The following is a 25,152-nucleotide window of genomic DNA, read 5'->3' as shown; positions in this document are numbered from 1 at the left end:
ATTAGTACCATTTGAATCTTAAAAATTTATTTCCACAGAGAGCACAACACTTTATCTCCATCACTCTTATTTCTCCATTTTACAAACTTGTTGACAATAAACCATCTCCTCTCTGCAGTTATAAAACTTAGCTACGCCAAAAACCACACAAGACCAGTTTGTTGAGAAATTCAAATTAAAAAAAGTAATATACCAAGCTTAAATGAATGCTTCCAGAGTTGTGACAGGTACTGTTTTGACTCAATAGCGACAATCTGAAAAAGTGTTTATTCAAAACAGAACAGCAGGGACAGTTAAATCAACAAAATGCTCTGGACAGGATGAAGTCTCACAGCTTTGAAGTCACTCTCAGATTCATTTCTTCAGCTTCAAGGCCACTGACGTGTGGTTTGATGAAAACAGAGGATGTGACTGTGTGTGTGTTTGCTTTCAGAGGCGTGCACGCAGCAGGAACATGAGGAAGATTGCGCTGAGGAGGATGCAGAGCGTACACACTGTGGGAACCACAATCTCTGTTACCATCTCCATGTGGCCTATCAGCGGATCTGAAACACATGAATGGAAATGTAAGTAAATGTGTGCAAATGTCTCAGCTTCAGACCACTGGAAAGGGCTGCCACGGACCTCGAAAACAAACGCGAAAAGCAACGCATCATATAGATTAATTACAATTTTAATTTCTTAATTTATTTGCTGTTAATTCTCAGTGTATTTGACTTTTGAATAATTCATTATTTTGTCCCTTGGACTCAGAGTTATGTATCATTAGACAAAAAAGAGGTTCGACTTATACTTGCTTATGTTATATGTCAAAACAAAATGTAAAGGCTTTTATAAATAGTATTTGAAATTATAAGGCATTTATTGAAGTTTTAAAACATGTATTTATATGTTTGGATTGTATAAAGCCGAAACATTTTTGTCTGCTGGGCTTTGAGAACCGTTTACCAGTCTGTGAAACAACATAAGGCCTTTAAAAAGTTTTATTTTTAAATGAATGGAAGTTGTTTCTTCCTCCTAGGATCTGTTTATTTATATTAGAATTAAATATTTGTCAAGATTTCTTTACATGACATGACATTAGATGCAAATAATTTGCTTTTTGATGGCTATTTCTAACCGATATCATGTCTAATCCCCGTTGCCAAACTAACCGGCAAATATTAACGCCCCCTGTCACTCACAGTTTTTCCATGCTGGAATACTACCTGGCCCCAGATTCGCTGTGTGGTAATTTGATTAAACACATTAATTTGGGAATATGTAACATATATGGACAAACCTGAAATAATGAAGGTCTTAAAAGTCAACACATCTCTTTAAGACAGGGCCTCGAGATCAGGTAATAAATACAGGACCCACCCTAAAGAAGACCCTTCCTTTTCCTTTAATAACTAGCTAAACAACTGTCACACACTACAGAAGAGAAGTTATGCAATAATAGAGTACAGACAAAGACATGTCAGTTGATGTTGTGCTTCATTGGTGCTATTAAATTACCACAAACCACTCGACACGAGTCTTCAGGGCCCCTGGAGTTCAGAGGCCGTGCCAGCCTTTCTAAAACAAGCCCACGTTAAGTCTTTGAATTTGTTATTTGACAAAAAGTTCTTATTGCTTTCAGCCACATCTCAGTTGTCACGGCTCGTTGTTACCCGATATTCTTGACAATATATTGATGATATTGCATTAATAGGTCAGTGATTAAAAACTAAACCATCTCCATGAAAACTGAGCAAACTCCATCCGCTCAGGAAGGTCATGAGATGTGCCTGAAAGCTTCAGAAAACCAAGTAAGTGAGACTTGTGATGGGAATTTAAACCGTTTGAAATATGTCCCTTATTGTAGAAATGTTAATGCTGCCGCCGGTCAAGACGGAGCTCATTTTGAACGATTTTATTTTTTTAAAACAATGTAATATTTTCTACGCTCATCATATGTTTTGAATGTAAAATCTTAATCTGCAAAGTGACTAATAACTATGGCTGTCAGTGAAATGTAGAAATGTGCAGTATTTGCCTCTGAAATGAAGTGGAGTAGAAGTATAAAGCATAAGCATATAAATGTTGATCTCACTCAGAAACGTGCAAACTTTTGTACCTAAACTTCATCATGCACTGGCCAAGCCTTTTGCATTCCTGCATGTTCCTGATTTCCCTGGGATTTTCTTCTAGCTGGAGGGGCAAAACAAAGAAAAGCCCTGTTAGAAAGCGGAATAACAAGCTTGAGACAGAATTTTCCTTTGTTTGGGCCCAGCTAGCTTATCGCAGCCTACTCTTTTTACAACAGTTTTTAACTGTGTTCTGTTGCTGTCTGTCTGTCTGTTTTCTCGTTACTAATTTTTTGTGTGTATTTATTCTGTTTTGTGCTCTCGACATCAGTGAAAATGATTCCTCAAGATTTAAATAAAGGTTGAGTGAACTTTAAAGGGACAGTTCACCCCAAAATCAAAAATATATGTTTCCTCTTCCCTGTAGCGCTGTTTATCCATCTAGGTGTGAGTTGTAGTTTTGGAGATATCGGCGTAAGATTTTTTTAATATAATGGAACAGATTTGTTGCGAGCAGTTTCATGTAGGAACTATTTTTTTTTTCTACTGATAGTTCCTACATGAAACCTCTCACAACAAATCTGTGGATTATCTTCAGTAACCGGGTCATGATTTCTGGAAAGAGACGTTGCTGTTGAGTTTTTCAAAATGTAGTTTTTTGGCGCTTTGAGCTCCACGAGCCGAGCGCCATGTAGTCCCATTATATTAAATTTTTAAAAAAATGCAGACATCTCTACGGCCGATATCTCCAAAACTCTGCAACTCACACCAAAACGATCTAGACGGATAAACAGCGCTACAGGTGAGAGGGAAAATATGTATTTTTGATTTTGTGAACTGTCCCTTTAATGCTTTCCTGTACTAACCTGCAGCCAGGAGCTGGTTACTGGAGGAGCAAGTCTCTACGGCTTTCCTCTTCCAACTTTCCACCTGTAAAGATCCAAGAAACTCTCGCAGTTAAACAACATATTCTGCTCCAGAGGGATTTTTAACGTATTGATAGAGTTTACCTCTCTCTGATTGGGGAAGCCATTAGAGCTGATGATACGTTTATAGAACTGGACAGAGGCCTTCGGGTAGCGTGGTTTGTTCTTGTTCCTGAAGTCCACGTAGTAGAGTCCGAACCTCTCTGAGTAGCCTTCATCCCACTCAAAGTTGTCGAGGAAAGACCAGGCTGTGTAACCCTTCACATTCGCTCCATCCTTAATCGCTGTTGAGTTGTTGCACCGGGGACAAAACCAAAAAAACAAAAAGGTAACGCATGTAATTTTATCTCAGGAACGTGGCAGCTTTATTAGTCGTAAAATAAAATATGAAAAACACGCTCAGTGATTTAAATATGAACCAGACGGTAAAATCTTTCCTTTGTGACGTTATCTTTGTGTTCAGTAGAGTTGCTGTTTCACCTTTGAGCATTTCATTGATGTAGTCTTTGAAGTACTGCATTCTCCAGTCATCACAGAGGTCAGTGCAGAGCATTTTCTCTGACACACCGTTTTCTGTCACGTATATCATGGGGTTTCCATACTGAGTCTGTTGGACACACATCGTATTACATTAAGGTTTGATGGTATACATACGTTCATATCATTATGAACTTATCTTTTTAACTGCATCACACAAGTTATCACTTGTGTTTATGTGACATTTCTTCAATGCATTTGTTTTTACATCATAAACTTAATTTTGTTCTCTGCTTTCTTGCCGAGAGTTATATAAGAAGACCGATATCCCTCTCTTGTCTACAGAGCTGGAGCCAGTAGGTGATTAGCTTAGCTTAGCATAAAGACTGGAAGCAGGGGGAAACAGCTAGCCTGGCTCTCTCCAGCGTTCAAAAATATGTATGGATAACTGTTTGTCAAGTAATTACACCATGAAACTCCCTCTAAAACCACAAATTGTCATTTTAACATTTGTTTGTAATTGTTGTAATTAAACAAACAAGATATAACTTGTAGGTAACCGGTAGGTTTATTTTTTTAACTTTAGACCGAGCCAGGCTAGCTGTTTCCCCCTGCTTCCAGTCCTTATGCTAAGCTAAGCTAATCACCTCCTGGCTCTAGCCCCATACTTAAAGTACAGACATGAGAGTGGTATCCATCTTCTCATCTAACTTTTAAGCGAATAAGCTTGTTTACAAAAATATCAAACTATTCCTTTCAGTAAATTTCCAGTACTTTCAAAGCCATCGATTGCTTTTTTAAAAGCTTTGAAGCCCCTGTTTTATTTGGCTCTGCATTCTTTGTATCAGTTGATTTTGGATGGCTGTGAGAGCCCAGCTTGCATCACTTATATGCCATTTTTATTGTAATTTGTGCTTGTTGTATTAGTTTTAATTGTAGTACAAAAGCCCAGTTTTCCCAACAGAAACCTAAAAAGTTGAATTCTATATTTTCGATAGATCTTACACAGCTGGATATCTGGATTTTATTCAGATTTCTGTCGTGACAAACCTTGACAAAGTTCAACAAGCGTCGGAAGCCCCAAGGAACAGAATAGAGCCATTCAGAGCCGGGATCGGGCCACTTCGGGTCAACCAGCTCAGCAAGGTCACGATCTGCAAAGTAGTTGTCTCCGAGGCCTGAAGGGTAATTCTTCAGGGTGACGTAGCGAGTAGTGAAATGGCCGAGGCCCAGGAAGTCACAGGTTCCCTTGATGTAACTCTTCTCCTGAGGCGAGAAGACGGGCAGCCGTGACGCTCCCAGGCCCTGCTGGCCGCTCTTCCTGCCTAAAGGTGAAAGTTCAATGCGTTTCATAATGAAACTAACATGTCAGCAGACGCATAAAGGTGCATAAAGACGGCAGCTGTGACATAGTGGATTTTTCATACCCATAATGCAGTGGTTTCCAACCTTTTTTTTTGTGACCCCTCGTTATGACCTGGTCGAACAAAGAGGGATTTTTCCCCCCTCTATTTTGTTTAAAGAAGTAAAATTATCCAGTAATTCATATGACAACAAAAAGCACAGATTAGTTATGTTAGTTATGTTTTTTTTCTGCTTTATTTTGACTTAGATTAGAGCCCCTTCAGATTTATCTTGATAAACCTGCAGGTAAGAAAACCACTAATATAAACCAACACAATGTCACTTACTGTTTTAAATGAAAATGAATAAATGGTGTTTGCAGCGGTGTGCGCTGCCTCGTGGCATGTACATACAGGATTGTATGACGGAGTCTGCCATCTGTATGCACCATTAAACTGTAAACAGTATTCATGCTTCTTATATCATGCAGTTTCTTCTTATAGTGCAATTTCCATAAATTGCACTACTTTATATTCACTGCATTACTGTTCTGCCCAGTCCAGTTCATTATTGTACAGATCCATCAGTATACTTCTGTTTATAGTAATGCCATCTGTATATAATGTCCATTGCACCACTTTTTATTATTTATTATTTACATAATACTGCTCTATCTAATAGTGCATTTATGCACACACTTGATATCCTGCACTTGCTTATTGCACTTGTGGTTCGACCTAAACTGCATTTCGTTGCCTTGTACTTGCACACGTGTGATGACAATAAAGTTGAATCTAGTTTTGTTAACAACGTTTCAGTCCTCAGACCTTCATCTTCACATAGCTCTATGAATTTGGTTCTTTCACAGTTTCTGATGTGACACGGCTGTCCGTAAGACTTTCTGGTGTGCAAGAACGTTGCAGTAATTGTCACAAAATAATTGACCGCAAATTAACAACACAAGCTGTTTTCTCGAGCTCACAAAGAAAAATTTGTGATTGTGGAAATGCATGCATGTAAATAAACACATACTGTATATTGTGCTCTCTGACCCTTCATAACCAGGGCGAATGGGTGGATTCTCAATTCCTAACTCCTAACTCATTAGTTTTTCTTATCTAGCTGTGACTGAAACCTTAATTCTAACCTCACCCAAACTGATTCAGTTTTATTCAGTTCTCATTCACTACAATCTGCAACGACGGCTAGTCCTACTGTCACTGCGAGGCAGGAAATCTCAATCCAAACTCTTCTCACGTCAGATCCCGTGGTGGTGGAACGAATTGCCAAACTCGGTTCAGACGGCAGAATCCCTTTCTGTCTACCAAAATCACTTGAAGACCGACCTCTCGCTCTCTCTCGCTCTCAATCCCTTGATCGTTCTCTAGCTTTTTCTCAAATAGTTTTTTTTTTTAAATTGTCATTTGCACTTATGTGGCACTTGTGTCAGGTGGAACTAAATGTTGAAGCACTTATTCTCAAAGGCTTCTCCTTGATCTACTGTGGCTTTTAGTGTACCTCATTTTACTTTGAACAAAAGCGTCTGCCAAATATGGAAATGTAAAAAAAAAACACTGTGGACACAGCCCCCGGAGTCCACGCGGGAACGGTGCTAGGGGAGGGATTTTCAGACGCCGTTCGACGATCTCACATTTTTCATATCATATAAACAGTTGCATCTGACCATGACGTACCGATATAGTCTTTCATAACCTGGGGGTAGTCTCCATTGAAGATGGGAGTAGCAAACCATCCCATGTAGAACTGGATGTATCTCTCTGCTGCTTCAATGTCCCTCTGGTTGGTGATGTCCACCGGTTCCCCCCAGTCAGCCGTTAGCGAGATCCCAACCAGGCCTGGACACACACACAGCAACTTAACTGTCCAGCATGGCGGAAATGTAGCTTTGACTTCAATTACAAAAACTAGCAAAATGAAAACAAAATTGTGACATCGGTTTTTCTTTTTACCTTTTTGTTTGCTTCGCCACTGCATGTCGTACGTGTGCCAAACTTTGGCATGAGCCTGTTTCAAAGACAGAAAGGAAGTGTCACCTTGTTTTTTTTTTTTACTTTAGCTTAGTTGACATTATTAGAAGAAAGACATCAAATCACAACTACAAAAATGTCAAAGGTGACTCTAAAATAAATAAATAAATTTGTCGTTTCCTAGGCGCTTCATGCACCTGCAGCCTTGGCACTTGTGTCAGGTGGGACATGAACTGAGTGTCGAGGCACTTATTCTCAAAGGCTTCTCCTCGATCTGCTGTGGCTTGGACTGCACCTCATTTGTCACATTGGACAAAATGTAAATGTAGTGTATAAACATAAAGACGAGGAGACATGGTTGACTCTGTCACCTCCAAGTTCATGTTAATCAGGTCATCATATATTTAAGTTATACGTGATAAACACTAAGTTCATTATTTAAGATACAGAAATGGGGTAGGACCATATAAGTGTACTTCTTCCTACTCCTTAATATTTATTTTGTTTATTGAGAATTTGTTGTATATGTTTACTGTTGGTTATTATTGTTTTCTTACTTATTATTGGTTACATGTTCGAAATAAAATCTAAAATCTAATCTTGATATCTGCCAGTTGCCAGTTGAAAGATTAACTGCTGAGAAATGCTCATCACAAGCCCTCTTAAAATTTCTTGTTTTGTTCAACCAACAGTCCAAAACCCAAAAATATTCAATTTACACTGATGTAAAGCAGAAAATCCTTACATTTAAAAAGATGGAGCAATAAATGTTGGCACCTTCGTTTGATGAATGATTGTGGTATCTGCTGAGGAAGATCGTGTGATATAATCGAAAGCGCCAGAACAGCTACTGAATGGACCTTGTGGTGAGATTGTTTTGTTTAAATGAAAAAGCTAAACTAAACTAGATTTTGACACATGGTCCCTATACTAATAATATTACCCGGATCAATGGACATGCAGTGAAACGGGGACGTTTGGGGGCCCGTGTGGCTCGGCTCAGACAGAACAACACCAACCTGGAGACAAACTGTCATCTCGTGAGTCTTACCTTGATGATGTGGTGGGCAGCTTTGTAAGCTCCTGTTCCCTTCAGCTTCAGTCCGGGTGCATGTTCCCCTGTTTCGTATCCCTCCACAGCAATGGACTGAAAACACAAGACAACACTCTCTGGTATCCAAGTCAAACACTACATCTGTTCACACAAGACGGTGGATGCAGCCGTTTCTCTTCAACCTGACATACCCACGGATTGTTGAAAGTGATCCAGTACTTCACTCTGTTTCCAAATCTTTCAAAGCACAAGTTGGCAAAGTCGTTGAAGTAGTTCACCATGCTGACGTTCTGCCAGCCGCCGTACTTCTCCTGTAAGACCTGGGGAGTAAAACCGAATCAGTATCCACACTGCAGCTTCCAATCTGTAAATGGAAATTCGAAACAAAAGGTTTAGCGAGTTTAGTGCTCACCTGAGGTAAATCCCAGTGGTACAAAGTAACAATGGGTGTGATCTTATTGTCCAGCAGCATGTTGATCAGGTCATCGTAATATTTTATTCCTTTCTCGTTGATTTGTTCACCTGAAAGAGTTGCCAGTGAATGATGGAATTAATAGCAATATTCACTATCATGAAATATAACATTATTACAATCAGGGCTTCATCTAATTTTTATTTATTTGGTCTTTTAAAATGTAAAAAGAAAAATGCCCATCACAATTTCTTGCGTGTTTTGTCTGACCAACAGACCAAAACCCAAAAATATTTTATAAACAGCGATATAGAACAGAGAAAAGCAGCAAATCCTCACATTTAAAAAGCTGGAAGCAGCAAATGAAAATTAATGTTGGCTAATTTTCTGGTGATTGACACAGATTGACTTCACTTAATCAATTTCAGCACTGATTTCAATAACCACCAAATAAAAATAATAAAAATAGTAAATAATAAAATTTATAAAATATGGTAAAGAATGACATTCCACTACAGTGAAAAACTGAAAAAATTGAATAAAAAAAAATAAAAAAATAGGTCCGGCATGTGGTTACTTTTCAGTCCGCTTGGTAAAATCCTTGGCCAGGAGATGGAGAAACGATAATGATTCAACTTCATGTCCTTCATCAATGTAATGTCATCCTGCAAAAAAAACAGCAGACGACATTTTGAAAATCACTGCATCGTTCCAGCTGAAGGTAAAGACAAAACAGAAAAGATCAGTGCATCTTCAGCTGAGGTTTTAAATCTGTTGGTTTGCTTTGCTGCCAGTCTGTAAGCTGTAACTCTCATTAACAGATGTTCATGTAATTAAACGGACAAGTCAGCTTTTTACCCGGAACCAACTGATTAGAAATACCAGTTTATGTGTTTGGATTTTTACCGTTATCCTCTTAAACTCCAAGAACCTTCAGGGAGGGCAGTCAGTACAATCTCATGCTCTGCAGCCAAACGCGGTTCGCACCACAGAACTTTATTTTAAAGGGGACCTGTTATGCTCATTTCCAGCTCTATATTTTTATTCTGGGATTCCACTAGAGTAGCTTTGCATGATTCACAGTTTACAAAAAATCCTTATTTATCTTATACTGGCCCGTTATGCAGCCCCTCGCTTCATCCTCTGTCTGAAACAAGCCGTTTTAGCTCCTGTCTCTTTAAGCCACTCACTGGTTGCTGTACAAAAACACACAACTTTTATAACTTTATTCACTGATTTTGGTGAAATTGGATCATATTTTATGTAGAAAATATTTTCTGGTTTTCCCTCTGATGTCCTTTGGCTGCTCTGCCTCAACTCTCAGTGATTTACGGAGTTTCCTCATGGACAGATAGCTTTAAAGTAACTGCTAACAGCTGTTATTGTAGCTGCCATTAGCTCAGTTAGCCATGCAGCTAGCGGTCATTTCAGCTTAGCTGACTGCCCGGACTGGGAGCTCGGAGCCCCCAGTCAGTGTTGGTGCTCACACCGCTAGCACAGGAGCTTTGGACCGCCGGGAGCTCGGAGGTTTACAGGCCCGGGCTCTTAGCTCCCAGTCTGGGCAAAGTCAACTAGCTAACAGCGCTAGCTGTATGGCTAACAGAACTAACGGTAGCTATGGTTAGCAGTAGTTAGCGGTTACTTTAGCAACAAGTAAAGCCTACCTGACCTGACCTGATCAAGAAACTAACTAACTTTCCTTCACAACCGAAAAAGCACTTTCTACGAGAACAATCTCCAAAAACTTGAACAGTAGTCCTGAGCAGAGTAGTCTCGCATAGCCAGACCTATCTCCACACTTACTTTTAGCGCTATGAACAGATCAGTCAAATAACAAACTGAGCGGGTGGATGGGTGGGTCCCTGTTCTTGGGCGGGTCCCTGTTCTTGGGGGCGCTCAGAGCACAGAGTTTGAGGGCGTGCCAAACTAGCCACTAGGCGTGTATTATGCAAATGTGTGCAAGGCGTGTCAGGCGGTGTTTTCCATGGTGTTTTCTGTGGGAGAGAAGACCTCCCTTTGGCACGGACTGTGGGCTTTGTGACTTTTCAGACCTTTTACATGCACAAAAAAATGCTATGCAACACGAAAAAGGACAGGGAAAACCCGAAAAGGCATAATATGGCCTCTTTAGGGAATAGTTCGACATTTTGAGAAATATGCTTGTTGGCTTTCTTGCCAAGAGTTAGATGAGAACTTCGACACCACTCTGGAGCCAGGAGGTGATTAGCTTAGCTTAGCATAAACACTGGAAACGGGGAAACAGCTAGCCTGGCTCTTTTCAAAGGTGAAAAAATATGCCTACCAGCACCTCCTAAAGTTTACTAATTAACACATCATGTCTCGTTTGTTTTAGCTGGCTTACAAGCTTCTGAAGTCAGATTTTTTTTACTTTTAGACAGTCTAGACTAGCTATTTCCCCCTGTTTCCAGTCTTTATGCTAAAGCTAAGCTAAGCATTTCCTGGCTATAGCTTAATATGTACCGTACAAACATGAGAGTGGTATCAATCTCCTCAACTAACTCTCAGTAAGAAAGAGAATAAGCGTATTTCCCAAAATATTGTACCTTTAAATTCAAGTGGAGATCCCAAAGTTTGCAAAGATACCAAATATGGGTAAATGTCTTTAAAAAGATGCACAAGACATCTAGAATATTTCCATTTGAACGGTGTAGCCATAAAAAACATGGATTTGAATGTTTGAATATTGGATTCGAATGTCTCACTCAGTGTAAACATCATATAGCTTCAATGAAGCGCTGTAATGAGGTAATACAGAATATACTGTCAGTGTGGAAAAGGACGATTATTCTGACACTAAAGTTACTAAATTTGAAATAAGGTAAAAATGAATGTTTAAGATTTCAACAAATTTACTATGACACAAACAGATATAACTTTAAAACTTCATTTAACTTAACCTAGTAAATAATGTCTTTGGGTGTAACATTCATTTCAAGACTTTATCAGTCTCTTCTTTTCTGGAGAAGTACTACATTTTCTTCTGCGTGTCACCTTGAATTTGTAGTAGCCCTCACACGAGGAGTCTCCCGTGTCATTTAAGAATATTTTCCCCTTTTTGTGGGCAAATGCATCCCAGATGCTCATTCCTTTTCCATCTACGTTCCAAGCTCCTTCAGTCTGATAGGCAGAGCTGCCAGCTCCCCAGGAGAAACCTGGAAAACAAAGCAAACGATAAATGTCAACGCTCTGCGGATCATTACAGTGTTTACTTTGGTAATGACTTTGGCAGTTGGTGGACTATTTTGTGTTTAATCGTGCGTCATACCAGTTGGGAAAGTGCCGTAGTAGAAAGACGTTCTTTCGTTCTTCGTCCAGTCAAAGTCCTCGCTGGCTGACACACACAGCACCAGTGCAAGCACATGGTACGGCCTCAGGATGCAGCGCTGCAGCATTGTGATCTTTGTCAAGGAGCTCACTGTCTTCAGTTACACCTAAAGGACAATGATTACCCAGTTTGAACTCTGATTTCACAGATATGCTAATGTTAATATGCAGGCATCCAAAACCTGTCAAAACAGCTACAAGGCTACATCTCCTGTTAGTCTACCCTGAGCTAGATAAGCGGAGGACAGATCACAGAGTATACAGATATGCTAAAGTAAAACCAAGGTTCAGAAACTCACGCAAAGGCGTCAGGTGTCCACAGGTTTTGAGTAAAACCATCCTAACTCAAACCCCAAACCTCAGGATCATTTGTTAAATATCCACTGAAAAAACATCCAGTCATTATCAGACCTCGTGGATATAAAGGAAGAATCTAGTTTCATTTCAGCCAGCTGTAAGACACACTGACACAAAACGCTACCAGAGACAGAAAGTAAGCCAGCTTGTCCAGCACAGTCAGGATGAGCGACATTTCAAGCTGTTGTATATCTTCAGTGGTGCAAAAGATAACCAAGTTTAAAAAACTAAAAGTGGGTAAAAAATGTAAAGTTGCCTGTTGTCCTCCTGCCAAAGCCTGTGCTGTTTCTCTGCCTACATCTGTCTCGGTGTCTGTCTCAGCCCCAGCCGCCTCACTCAGAACCACATATAGACGTCTGACCTGCTGCACGTCCTGCATTTGTCTCTGCTGGAAACTGCTCCAAAATGCAAGAAACGTCCCCAAGCTTCTGGACCCGGTTAATGCTCCCCAGTGTCACGGGCAGGTTCACTGCCAGTGTCACAAAAACAAAACAGAGTGAAGCATCCAGGACATTTTCTGCTATTCATCAGCCCACATACAGCAAACCCCGTCCACACACACTGAATACCGCTCCATTTGAAGTCAGTGAAGTGTGAGCGTAAATTTGCTGGGGCAAACAGATCTTTTGGAAAAAGGGGGGCTTTTGACACTGTAAGCAAAGTTAATGGTAGCGAGCCTGATGCATGTGCAGCTTGGTCTCATAACATTTTCATGCCTTTACACTGTATTTAGCTGTAAAACACAACAGAAATGATTGTCACTGAAGGCGCACTCATGTGTCTAGTTAACAGTAAAAGACAAGTAGAAATCAAAAGATGAACCGTTCTAGAAACAAGTGCATCAGTCTTTGCAATTTATTCTCAGTCTTATCATCCTGTATTTGTGTCAAGCAAAGTGGCAGCCTTCACATGCATGGGGGTGGACGCAATAACAGAAACATCTGTACGGTGTTACATCATCCAGTACAACAGCCCTGCAAACATACACCACACATGTGAAGTTTCAAATGTAGATTTTGTCAGAGAGGAGTTTAGTATGTAGTTAAGTTTGCGTTACATTGGAAACTGTTTCTGTAATTTTGTCCCCAAGAGTGGACAAAATAAGATTTTGTTGGACTAAATTTTCATAAAAAATCAATATTGATGAATAAAATATTGCCTCCACACTAAATTTGTGGTTTGGAGTCAGTGCCTGCACCTACATACATGTGATGTGCATATAATTACACATTCATTTACAATGGAAAAAAACAACAATGTACACTGAATTCTGTGTAAGTGGAAACACTTAACATAAGGCCAATAATATATATATAATATTAGGAATGAGTGCATTTCCATACAGTGAAAAACGCATTAACAGCAGTGTTTATTAATGTGCACTGTCCCTGTTAAATAAATCAATAATTAAAATAAAATCTTACTGCCTGAGGATAAAAGCTGTCATTAAAACGAGTGGCGTGTGCCTCGATGCTACGATATCGCGGGTGAGTGTTATCACTGATAATGGCTTGTGCTCTTTTCCTGCACCTGACATCATACTGTATAGCTCATCCAGGTGTGGCTGATTGGAGGCCTACTTAAGATTTTTGTTGAGTCCCTCCTTCAGGCAAACATAGACAGACAGGTTACCAAACTGCACTATCAAACCTCCTGAAGCACACTTTCTCACACACACACACACACACAGATACAAAGGTTTTGGTAGACAAACCAAATTTCTTAAAGCATCTAAGAAAAAATCCTCCATTGTGCCCTTTATCAGACCAGAGTGTGTGCTTAACTATCTCAACAGATACACCATCAATGGTATGTGGTCCTAGTCTATCTAAGTCTGTGATCACTTGAGTAGCTCGCAGCATAATATAATTTAATTAAGAGATTATAATAGAAATTACATAGCAGTAGATGAAGGCAAAGGAAACAAAACAAGTGATTTAACAAGCTCGCTTCACTTTAACAGCCCCACAGACATGCTAACATTGTTGAACTTTTTATTTGAAAACTTATTTGTAATCCAATAGACACCTCTACCATAGCTTTTGCCTATCTTACTTATTTTATTACACCTTTGTTCTTTATTTTTAATTTTTATTAATACTGTACTGCTGATATCTACTCTGTACTCCCTGGATACCACCCTGGATACCAGAGTTCATCCTCTGCAGCTCTCTTTTCCAACTCCAAACTGAGGTCTAAGTGCGTCATTTATTGTGCAGATTGTAAAACTTTGTGATTTTGGGCTGTATAAACAAAATGGACTTGGCTTGACTCGACTCTTAAAGAATATTTAATGAAACTATATGTCAGATATGTAAATGATGTCTACATCACATCGCATCAGATTTAAATGTAAACCAGACGGCTGAACCATCAGGTGTTGGTTGCCAGTTACACCAATGTGCAGCAGTGGAACTGTCAGAATAGTAAAGTCTAATCTGTATATTCAGGTTCACAGAGGCTCACTGACAGCCCCCTCAGGGTCGTGACCTCTTCAGTGAATACAGTGAGCTGGAGCTGGCCCTGCATAAAGCATGAATATAACCATTATCATAAGGTGCATTGTTTACAGAGCACTGTTGTAAAAAAAAATGCTGAATTGTTCAAAGCCGAAACTGTTGGCACTGCACTCTCACATTTACATGTCAGTGTGCAGTTTGTGTGTGCCTGCAGAAGCTCTGTTCTCTCTGCTTGTTGTGTTTGTATATCCGCATGTACACATCTATTTCAAATGCTCTGCGTGTATGTCTTTTTTTTGTGCTCTGCATGCGGTTGCAGTGTTCGCAGCTGCTGCTGTGTATGTGTGGACAGAGAAGACAACATGAGCATGGTTGTGCGTTTAGCATATCAATGGCGTCCAGGGCCCTGACGACTGTTGCAGAACCACTCTGAGCTTTCCAGTACCTGTCGGCTCACCTCAACTTGCTGTATTTAAGGGGCTTTCTTGTTGCCTCGCAGAGCTGACATGAACATCTTTACTAAGGTCCCAGGATTAGCCCAACAAACCAGGTATGTTGAGAGCACCGTGCACCGGCCGGGGCCCACAGAGTCAGACCCCCTGGTCTGAGGTGTCGAGGTGGGCTCCACGTCCCACCTCCCGCTGGTTCTCATGCTCTGCTCTCTGTGACGCCTCCAACACCAGTTTCCCAAAATCACCTGAAGAGTGATGGTCGTTGTAGGAGACACGCACACAAACTGTACATTTCAGGTGCAAGTTGATGGTTTAAATTCAAAAGACTGAAGCACGACAATACTTTTCTAAATCAGTACGAGTCATAATCTGTAACAGCTTGGAGTAGAAATGAAAACTACAATGTTTGTTGACCAAAATGACACAAGTAATGACATTTTCAGTGGCTCAGGTCTTCAGTTTCACTTCTGCACACCATAATTTGCTTCCAAAGTTTCTCTGTGATTGTGATTTTAATTATTGCGTGGTGTGTTTGAGGTTTAGTTATTCATTAAAAATGCTTCTACATCTACAGCAAGCTGGGGTCTGTGCTCCAACGTGCCTTCTACGGGTCCAGTGGGAGGGTGAGTCAAGTGGAGTCGCTTCGTTAAAGCAGCATATTTTTTGAACAGATAAGGTCCCTTGTTACTTGTTTTATATCTACTCTATGGTACTGACTGTATATTAACATACTTAATCATTTTTCCTGTGGTATGTCGGCCCTCAGGTGACCCTTTTCGAGCAGCGGAACTTCGCCGGCCGACGGCTGGACCTGAGTTCTGACTGCACCAGGCTCAGTGACAAGAACTTCCCAGAGAGATGTAACTCTGTGCAGGTGGAGAGCGGAGCGTAAGTCTACACCACCGCCTAAAGTCGACGACAGGTCACTGCAACACACGCTGGTGTCCAAAAGAGACAAGAAAAAAAAGTAGATGAAGTTAACAGCCAAGTATCTGTAGCCTTCACATGACCTTTCAGTGGACTTCAATAATATTAAATAAAACATAAAATATTGGGGGGTTTTTCATCACAGTTTTTTCACCGTTTACAGAAGGGAACTCCAAATGTGTAAAAGTACATGTAGTTAATTAAACCAGACACCTAAAACCCAGTGGTCCAGACGGGAGTCTACATGTGAACCCTGTCATTGCATCCAACTAGGAGGTTTTGTTCATCTGTCTTTGAGCAGAATTAAATATAAACAAATTTCCATGAAGTTTGGTGTACAGATGAGCCTTGGGCCAAGAAAACATAGTGAACTGGGATTTCTACAATGAGACTTAGTTAGGAAATGAATTCAAACCCAGTATTTGGTCAGGTAAATTGCAGGTGAAACTATGTCTAGACGTCAAAGTTAAAATTGCACTACATTTACAAGGTTCAAGGTTGTTTTTATTATCTCCTGAAAGAGAAAATGGTCTTGGATTAAAGGAATTGCTGCATAGAAAACACAAACGTCACAAAATGACACTTAATATCTAAAATAATACACACAAACTTGCAAGTTTTTTAAATGTCTAGGATACATATAACCACTGTTTCAACCGCATTTCAGTGACTATTTCAACATGTCGTTAGGACCTGGTTCACAACAAAATACAGTCACTGAAATGCTGTTGAAACAAGTCATATGTAACCTTGATGTTTAAAACACTTTTCTAATACAGCTCCTCAAATCAGTGCGGGGTTTGGAGTCATATTTTGGACAGTTATAATTGTCGAATTGTGGAAATTCAAATTTCGAATCACTGCAATTTCTTCTTCTTCACCAAACTTCATGGAATTCCATTTATATTTAATTCTGCTTGAAGACAGATCAACAAAACCTCAGTAGCCAGATCTGGAAATCCTGACTTGAGGTCAGCAGGGTCAGATACAAGATTGTTCAGCACTGGCACATTTTTCTGCTAGGATGTTTTTTTTTTCTCCTGCTGCTGTGTGCATCTGTCTTTGACTCTTCTCTCTCCTCTTCTTCTCGGCTTTTGTAAAGATGGATCGGTTACGAGCACGAGAACTTCCGGGGCCGTCAGTACCTGTGGGACATGTCCGAACGGGGAGAGTACAACTGCTACGACAAGTGGTGCGCTCAGGTGGACCACGTCTCCTCTGTCCGCGCTGTCAAACAGGTGACACATGAAGCTGGCAAAAACACACACATTACAGTACATAGAGCCGTTACAGGTGGTGATGAATCACTCTAGAGACCTGGACTGACTGTGTGAATACTGTAGTTCTCTGATTAACCCTCTGAAGTCACAGCTGCTGCATCAGTAACAGCTATTTCTCTTATTTTCATGATTTAATCAAAGCTCAAAGCATATAAAAACTAAACTTTACATCTACAAACCAGGTAGAAACTGTGGTTAAATCTGACGTTTTACAGGAAAAAATAGGTACGTTTTTGGTTAACGCTTTTACAGCCAGCAAATTACAGTGTAGTTGTTTAGTACATGTGCATGGTATCCATAAAACATGTGTTGGGTACCTACAGTGTATGTTAGAAAAAGGAAATAAAAACTATGTAATTCCTGAATATCTATTCAATAGTTACAAGGTTAGGTTATTTTAAAATTGTGATATATTTACAAAACAATTTCTTTGTTTTAAAATAGATTTTTTACATTAGTGTTGTTGCTGGGGAGAAAAACATGGGTGTGCCTTTATAATTATAGCTATTATAGTCATGTTTATGCTTTTAAAATAACAAGAGAATACTGGGGAACAGTAATGTAGTTTTAGCATCCAATGTCGGATCCATCTGATGAGTGAAAGTGCCACATATATAGTGGGGGCAGTAATTTCGTTCTAGGTTCCCCCTAAATGCAAATGTGTTACCCCCATATTCCCTGTACCTCTGTCCCTGTACCTATAGGCGCCCAGTAAGTATTCCATTGGCACCCTGCATGTACAAAATGTTTAATTTGTGGGCTGTATTATGAAGTGTTACAGCATTTGGTTTGCTTGACACAAACATCTGTCAAAGTGCAGATAGTAAAGTTTTTAAATGTCCAGGCAACACAGAGCTGTGCACTGAGGGAAAATAATAAACTGGACTTATAGCTGTATTTGTGCTCGAAGAAATTCCCATGCATTAGAGATCAAACCTATTTTATATGGTAAACAATATAAAGTCAAATTGCACAATTATCTTAGACTCCAAGGGAATAATTAATAGGGTTTGATGTGAAAATATTCCAAGTTAGATGTTTATGGCTTAAAATTAGTAGAATATCACCAGACAGCTGTTCTACAGCTCCACAGGACCTGATGGCCAATAATCATAACACAGGGTGAAATTATTCAGAAACACATTCACCCACCAACACTCTCACACTAGCAGTTTTTCTGTATATTTGTGTTATTTTCAGGACAACAACCCTGCCAGAGCTCAGCTGTTTGAGCGAGGCAGCTTCTCCGGTAAGAAGATGGAGATCCAGGATGACATCCCCAACCTGATGAGCCGTTACAGCCTCAACAGAGTCGCCTCCATCCGCGTGCTCGGAGGAGCGTAAGTGCAACATCTCGCCTGTTCTCTCTCGTTCTCTGTTAATAGATCCCTGAGAGAGTGTCGATACGGTATCGATCAGGCGTATAGACTCTGGTGTCCTAAAATGCAGCACACAGTAAGTTCCCGGCAGGCGAGAACAGTTTTTAAATCTTTTGGGGTAAGTCTGAGGAAAGGCTCAAGACTTCATAAACAATAATGAGAAAACAAGTTTTTGATATCACATGATCTTCCTCAGAAGATGCAGTTTGCCCAGTTGTCATTGAATTGATGTTCAAATGTCCTTTTTTTTTTTTTTTTTTTTTTTTTTTTTTAAATTGAGCACTTTAAGGACTTCTTGTCTTAATTAACTTAAAAGCTAAGGCTCAAAGTTTATTCTCGACTGGCAGTGTAGTATAGCGTAACTCTGAGATATGACCAAAAGCTCCAAACAGCTACTAAATGTTTTCTCAGCTGCCGTTTCCAAAGTCAAATCAAACTGAAAGTCAGGTTTAAATCTTACAGCTGACAAATGACAGCATTTGACTTTTTTTAAAGTACTTTGAATGCATAGTCCCATTAACTAAATATCCAAAGCCTGTCTGTCTGCTTATTATTTCTTCTCATTTTTTTTTTTTTTTATTGTTCCAGGATTTTACCAGGTCAAAACTTCACACTGAGATGTAGGGCTGCAGCTAATGATTATTTTTTATTATCAATTAATCTGCCAATTATTTTCTCAATTGTTCAGTCTCTAAAATGTCAAATACTAGTAAAAATGCCCATCGCTACTTGCCAGAGCCAAAAGGGATGTTTTTAAAATGTCTTTTGTCCAGCCTAAAAAGATATTTCAGACCATCATACATGCAGAGAAGGCAGCAGATCCTCATATTTCAGAAGCTGGAACCAGAGAACGTTTAGCATTTTTGTGACCGAAGTTCGACTAAAGTCTCAAGACTACATATTCAGTAAAAGCTGAATAACTTTATAACCAACTGTATTTTTCTCTATTGCACAAAAGTGTTTTCTTGGTAAATGAATGTTACACCAAACATTTAGGATTCATCAGAGCAGACACCACTCTGATCAAGCAACTGCAGCCTTTGGAAATTTAACTTCAAACTCTTCAATTTTAATGCATTTAAAATCTGTTTGCAGATTACAGGTCGCTGATCTAACCCCCCTCCCTGTGTGTTGTGTGTGAGAAGGTGGGTGGTGTATCAGGAGCCGAACTACAGAGGGCCTCATTACGTCCTGGAGAAGCGTGATTACAACAACTTCTCTGACTGGGGCAGCCAGAGCAACACTGTGGGCTCCATGCGCCGAGTCCGCTTCAACTAAACACCACCTGATCTGCAGAGTCCTGCCAACAGGACTTCCCAACGAACACATGAAACCTGTCAGCTTTACATACAGCTTATTTTAGTAATAAATTGTAAAAAGACAAACATTTGTATTTGTTTTCCTGTTTGGAGTTTGATTAGTTTTGGTCTGTGAAATGTTTAATATACCAGGTAGCTTTGTAATAAGTGGCGATGCATCAGTAAATCAAAACAGGGCAGCATTAGCACACAACACAAACAAGTACTTAGTGGTTACTAAATACAATGTGGTGATTTATGAACAGCTGGTGCAGTCAAATCCAGAAGTTACGACATTAGGCCGCAGAATGATAGTAACCGACAATGCCAACTAAACAAGCCTGTCAAAGAATTTACTAAATTACAAGCTAAGCAATCTTAAAATAAATCAAGCTTTATCAACATGTAGATATCAAAGCGCCATGAATTCCACAAAATGGACACATTAAAATGCATGATGGTGTACAAGAGATACAACTAAAAGCACAGATAACATTTGTTGCAAAATGTTAGAAGAAAAAAAAAAAGGCACAAATAAGGCACTTGCGTCACCTATGAGGTACGACTAAAGCTCAAATAAACCAGTAAGTAAAGTTGTTTTTCCCCCAAACCTTCAGTTCAAGGTGCACCACGAAGATTTTTGGTAACACTGTCAAAAGCAAAAACTAGCAGCCAAAAGTCTGAACAAAACACAAAGCTTGGATCAAAAGCTTATAAAAACCATTTTATTAAAAAAAAAAAGTTAATTAAGTTTCTCCACAGTAATCAATCTAAAATAAAGTGCAAGTGAAATGTCCTGATGAAACCTAGAAGTTCCGCCTCAAGGTTTGTTGAGTAGAGCAGCTGCCATGTTCTTGACGATCGATGACTTCAGCTGAGGGATGAGGCAAATCTTCATCAGCTTGCTGCTCGAGTACTTGTTCTTGACAGCCTGCAGAGGAACAAGTTACCCAAGTTTAATTTGTGCTCGACACAAAACCGTAAGTTCTTGCGCTTCGTCAGCCAACTCACCTGGAACTTGGTTTTCCCGTCATTTACCGTCACAACATTTTTGGCGATGTGCTGCATGATTGGCTTCAGGTGAGCCTCGTCATAAGTCGAGTAGTGCTGCTGCGTAGCCGACTGAGACAAGACAAACCAATTCAACAACTTTGCTAAAAAGCGGCAGAGACGCAAATTGCACCCATCAGACCAGTCGCTTGTTTCCCCAGACTCACCCACGGCAGCCCGTCAAGCAGCAGCTGGGAGAGACACAGGGAAGCAGCGGCGATCTCGGAGGGCGGTAGTGCACCATGTCGTAGTCGATGAGGGTCAACTCCATCAGGTACTTGGCCAGCGTGTGTCTCTCTACATCAGACTGAGACAGAAACATCCAGCCTGCTGAGAACATTTTACAAAGTCTTGCCAGTAGTCATTTTAGCAAAACACCGGTCTGATAGTCTCTGTACGCATTAGTCTGCAGTCCTGGCAAATTAAGCGTTAAAGTCTAAGTAAATTAAATAACGATGTCACGCAAAATTGCTGTTATTTAATAAATTGCAAGAGACAAAACATTTCTGCACAAACTACCTGTTTTATTGCACTGTACTCCAACCCATCATCTTGGTTACAGTGCGTGTTACCTACAAATGTGGACTGCTGATCTGACTTTTAAGAACATTTGTATTTGTTAATACAAAATATGAAGACGTATATGTTGATTTTGGGAAGTGATAGTTCTGTATTTCTACCACAGTCACATGGGGTTCCACAGGGTTCAAGTTTGGGTCCTGTTTTGTTCACAATTTCTCTCAATATTACATCCGCCATAACAAACTGTAATGCCCATCTTTATGCAAATGATAAAGTTCTGTATTGTTTTGCAGATACTATGCAGGGTTTCAGGGTACAACTATCTTGGGATCTGACTGGATCAAAATGTTACATTTAAATTTCACATTGACACTGAGCCGTCTTCAACTATGGTGATGTTATCTATCGACACGCCTCTGCCTCCACTCTTAAACCGCTAGATTCAGTTTATTACTGGTGACAGTTACTCTACTCATTGCATCTTGTATGAAAAGGTTGTGTTGACATCTAACAGACGCGACAGACACTGTTTCTATTTATTTATAAAGCCCTTAATGGCAACTTGCCATTATATATTACTTCCTTATTAAACTGGTCCCACAGTCATTTGACGCCATCTAGTGATTGTTGATGCTCCATGTGCAAAAGCTACATTTGGGAAAACTGCTTTTAGTTTTTGTGCTCTACACTTTACACTCACTTTTGTACAGGTCAAGTTAAAACCATGATTACAAACTACTCTAAACACAATTACAGTTTAGTGCAAACTATTCTGTTGCTGTCCGTTTTTTTCAGTAATTCTGTTTTTTCTGTAATTATCTCGTGTATTCTCATCGTTTAAAATGACGGCACGCCCTGAACGATTCCTCGAGATTTAAATAAAAGTTGAACGGGTAAGAGCGACTCTTTTGCACAAAAGTGGGAAAAGTTCTCATCTGAACATTTGAGCACAATCTTTGTTGCCGCTCTGATGGATGCAACAGGTGCTTATTGCAGTTTGTGCTAAAACTGATGAACAGATTTTTACACTTTTGGTTAATATAAGCTTGATAAATACAAGTCTCAACAGGAATAAGTTACATCCCTACAGCAAATCCATACAAAAACTCACATTAGCCACCTTGGAAGCCCGTCTGAGGAAGTGTAATGGAAGAGGACGTCCCAGCTGAAAATTGAGGCTCCTCAAAACCACCTGCTCCATCTCCAGGATCTGAGACTTGGTAAATGCGTTGTCTGTGATGTAGGCGAAGTCTCCGACCTCTGGAGCGTACATCTCCTCGTATTTACAGGCCACCAGCATGGCAGTCACACCAACGAGCTGCAGCTTTCTGCGAGAGACCGGCTGGACCTGCAGCACAGCGGGAGACGTTTAAACTCCGTTCACAAAAACACACAAAGAGAGAATATTTAGAGGTTTCTTACCTGGAGAAAACGATCCAGGATGGCAACTGTGAGGTACAGAGTCTCCTGCAGCAGCTGGAACCTGGAGTGAACCTGGACCAGCCAGTCGATCAGAAGAGCTCGCATGCGTTCAGTGATTTCATAACCCTGCATGTAGTTGGCTCGTACGGCCTGCTGCACCTGTGGAAACAGACAGTGATGGATACAAAGCGATGCAGGGTGAGCGCAGAGAGTTTGGCTGACGGAGGGAGTAGATTACCTCCAGGACGTGTAGATAATTATAGATATCTTTGACATATTGTGAGCAGAGCTGCGGCAGGTCTGCGTCCTCCTCGTCGACGTCCTGCACCGTGAGCAGCGCCTCAGAGAAAGCCTGGCACAGCTCCTCCTCCTCCTTCATGGACACGTCAGCCGACTCCTCTGAAACTGGGGGGAGGCGATCTGCGGGTGCTTGGACCTGGACTACTGGATGCACCACCTGGCCCTCAGCGGGTTTAGCTTTTTGGGCACACAGTGGCTTGGCTGATGCTTTGGCTCGTCCCAGCCTCTGAGGAAATAAGTCAAATGCAGTTTTATTCATAAACTGAGGTTTATTGAGTTTTGAAAGATAATGCAACGTGTTTAACTTTATAAGTTACTTTAGTCCAACTGCAGCAGTCTTTGTGCACTACATGGCCTGATGAACTGTCAAACATGTGATTGTTGAACATCACAGGTCTGGCTTTGTGGACAAGGCTGTCCATATACTTTTGGCCATGTAGTGTAGCTTGTCTCGGGTTCTTGAGGCTCACAGCGCTGATTACAAGTGAGACAACAAACTGTTGTTGCTCCATAGTAGAGTTACCTTTGTGTTGCCTGCTGCTGGAGGAAAGTTGGTAATCTCTCCGAGAGCGGCTCTCCTCAGACCTGCAGCCGCGGGTTTACCCACCTTCAGCGGGTTCTCTGCGGCTGGGAGCTGCTGAAGCAGAAGGACACACGGCTCAGACACTCTGGAGAAGCTTAGGAAACGCTGCCCGGCGTAAAGTTACATTATAAAAGAAGCACATGCGAACAAAAAGCCGAGCAGGCAGCAGACGGTAGTGTTAGCTAACGATGCTAGCTAGCGAAGCTAACAGCTAAACGCAGTAAAACAGCGAAATAATTTCTGTTTACTCACCACAGCACGAACTTCCACAGACAACATGTTTAACGTCGGCAGCAACGAGGCCAAACTGGGACTTAAAAAAAGAAACGACGATTTATTTTAGCACCAAGCAGCGCAGTTTACCGACAAGACCCGTGCACACCGACTTCTGCAGGTAAACAACACGGAGACGAGCAGCTTTCAAATAGCGCTCCGACAAATCTGATTGGTTGCAGCTTTAGTAAGACGCTCCTGATTGGCCGACAGCCGGAAGTCAAAGGTACGATTTACGGGCTTTAAAAATCGAATCATAATAATCACAAGAATAATGATGATAATAATAATGTTAAATTATTATGAATTAAATACTAGCCACGATGTATTTTATAATGTTTTCATTGATTCTTTTATACAGTCTATGATTGATCCCGATACCCAGGTCATGATGCTTACAGCACGTGGGCTGTATGATCGGTGATATTGATCTCTATTAACGACTTCAGCACAAAGTAATTGCTTGTTTGTGCTAAATGGCCATTAAATAAGGAAGAAAAATATTTAAAGTAAAATGTAGATGATCCCAGATCTTTTTAAAACTGTACTCATTTATATTACTGTACATTCTTTTTATAATTCTGCTTTTATTTCCCATTTAAATGCCAACTACCTAAATACCTAATCAATTTATTGATGGGTTAATTCATTCTTTTATTAATTCCTGTTTTATTGTGCAATTATTAGAATGTTTTATAACCATAATTATTATTATTATTATTATTATTATTATGGAGCTCATTATGTCTCACAGGACAAAGAGGATTAAATAAATAAGTTTATAACCGGCCAACTCCTGCGGTTTTTAAGTTACAGAGGAAAGTTGCTTCTGTGTCTTCTGGGTCCATCAGCTCTGAAACGAGGAAAACACCACATCTGTACTGCATACTGTACCAAAGACCACTGAACTGCATTTCTGTGGTACGACTGAAAAAACACACAACCGTGTTTGGAATAAATAAACCTCTCACATATAAATTGTATTGTCCATTTACGTCTGGTCAAACTGATGGCCTAATATTTTATTCACAGTCTTAGTAAGCCACTTCAAAACTAGCTGCCAACATCCAGAACAAGCTGTGCTGTGGCTTTTAAGAAATATCAGACCTGCACGAACGTTTTCCATTAACCAGGCCCTAAACCCACAGCTCACTGTTTCCTATCAACTTAGAGGGGAACACAGGCCATTAAAAAATACATCATTCGTCCTCCTGTTTAAGCTTTTATTGAGATTGTGCCGTAAAATCACTAAA

The 25,152-nt window shown here is 40.3% G+C and overlaps 3 protein-coding genes across 8 annotated transcripts; 1 reads left to right on the top strand and 2 right to left on the bottom strand.

The window, feature by feature from the left end:
* Nucleotide 1: 1 nt before the first annotated feature.
* lctla (lactase-like a) lies at nt 2-12,496 on the bottom strand. Of its 5 annotated transcripts, XM_044202637.1 has the most exons (15): nt 12,316-12,496; nt 11,539-11,704; nt 11,265-11,425; nt 8,830-8,917; nt 8,253-8,362; nt 8,032-8,160; nt 7,838-7,933; nt 6,769-6,823; nt 6,493-6,654; nt 4,505-4,779; nt 3,458-3,584; nt 3,062-3,261; nt 2,918-2,981; nt 2,102-2,175; nt 413-545 (listed from the first exon to the last, which is right to left on the bottom strand). In XM_044202637.1, exons 2-14 carry the CDS (start codon nt 11,663-11,665, stop codon nt 2,102-2,104), a joined length of 1,668 nt encoding a protein of 555 aa, XP_044058572.1. In that variant the 5' UTR covers nt 11,666-11,704; nt 12,316-12,496; the 3' UTR covers nt 413-545. The 5 variants fall into 5 exon arrangements, with proteins under 5 accessions (XP_044058557.1, XP_044058564.1, XP_044058577.1 ...); XM_044202622.1 differs by lacking the exon at nt 2,102-2,175 and having other exon boundaries at nt 2-545; nt 12,316-12,494; XM_044202629.1 differs by lacking the exons at nt 2,102-2,175; nt 12,316-12,496 and adding an exon at nt 11,897-12,305 and having other exon boundaries at nt 2-545.
* On the top strand, nt 435-19,836 carry crybgx (crystallin beta gamma X). Of its 2 annotated transcripts, none has more exons than XM_044202732.1 (6): nt 435-566; nt 15,440-15,488; nt 15,632-15,753; nt 16,895-17,030; nt 18,273-18,412; nt 19,597-19,836. In XM_044202732.1, the coding sequence occupies exons 1-6, from the start codon at nt 559-561 to the stop codon at nt 19,727-19,729; spliced, it is 588 nt and encodes a 195-aa protein (XP_044058667.1). In that variant the 5' UTR covers nt 435-558; the 3' UTR covers nt 19,730-19,836. The 2 variants fall into 2 exon arrangements, with proteins under 2 accessions (XP_044058667.1, XP_044058656.1); XM_044202721.1 differs by lacking the exon at nt 435-566 and adding an exon at nt 14,856-14,963.
* A 616-nt stretch (nt 19,837-20,452) lies between these two features.
* On the bottom strand, nt 20,453-24,038 carry LOC122879039 (G2/mitotic-specific cyclin-B2-like). Its single transcript, XM_044202685.1, is given in 9 exon segments — nt 20,453-20,680; nt 20,761-20,871; nt 20,967-21,031; nt 21,034-21,106; nt 22,433-22,669; nt 22,744-22,902; nt 22,982-23,269; nt 23,567-23,680; nt 23,879-24,038. Coding segments are annotated over 9 exon segments (1,185 nt in total). The 5' UTR covers nt 23,906-24,038; the 3' UTR covers nt 20,453-20,569.
* Nucleotides 24,039-25,152: the final 1,114 nt, after the last annotated feature.

The sequence above is a fragment of the Siniperca chuatsi genome, linkage group LG1 (assembly GCF_020085105.1).
Source record: "Siniperca chuatsi isolate FFG_IHB_CAS linkage group LG1, ASM2008510v1, whole genome shotgun sequence".
In the NCBI taxonomy this organism is placed as follows: Eukaryota; Metazoa; Chordata; class Actinopteri; order Centrarchiformes; family Sinipercidae; genus Siniperca; species Siniperca chuatsi.
This window is presented reverse-complemented; position numbering and strand designations above follow the sequence as displayed.

Excerpts from the sequence above, each read along its gene's own strand:
- lctla (XM_044202622.1), bottom strand. The coding sequence starts at position 11,665 with ATGCTGCAGCGCTGCATCCTGAGGCCGTACCATGTGCTTGCACTGGTG. Across the intron at positions 2,982-3,061 it reads GCTTCCCCAATCAGAGAGAG|GTGGAAAGTTGGAAGAGGAA; the intron begins GTAAACTCTATC and ends GGATCTTTACAG. Across the intron at positions 546-2,917 it reads TAACCAGCTCCTGGCTGCAG|ATCCGCTGATAGGCCACATG; the intron begins GTTAGTACAGGA and ends CATGTGTTTCAG.
- crybgx (XM_044202721.1), top strand. The coding sequence starts at position 14,920 with ATGAACATCTTTACTAAGGTCCCAGGATTAGCCCAACAAACCAG. Across the intron at positions 15,489-15,631 it reads TCTACGGGTCCAGTGGGAGG|GTGACCCTTTTCGAGCAGCG; the intron begins GTGAGTCAAGTG and ends GTCGGCCCTCAG. Across the intron at positions 18,413-19,596 it reads ATCCGCGTGCTCGGAGGAGC|GTGGGTGGTGTATCAGGAGC; the intron begins GTAAGTGCAACA and ends GTGTGTGAGAAG.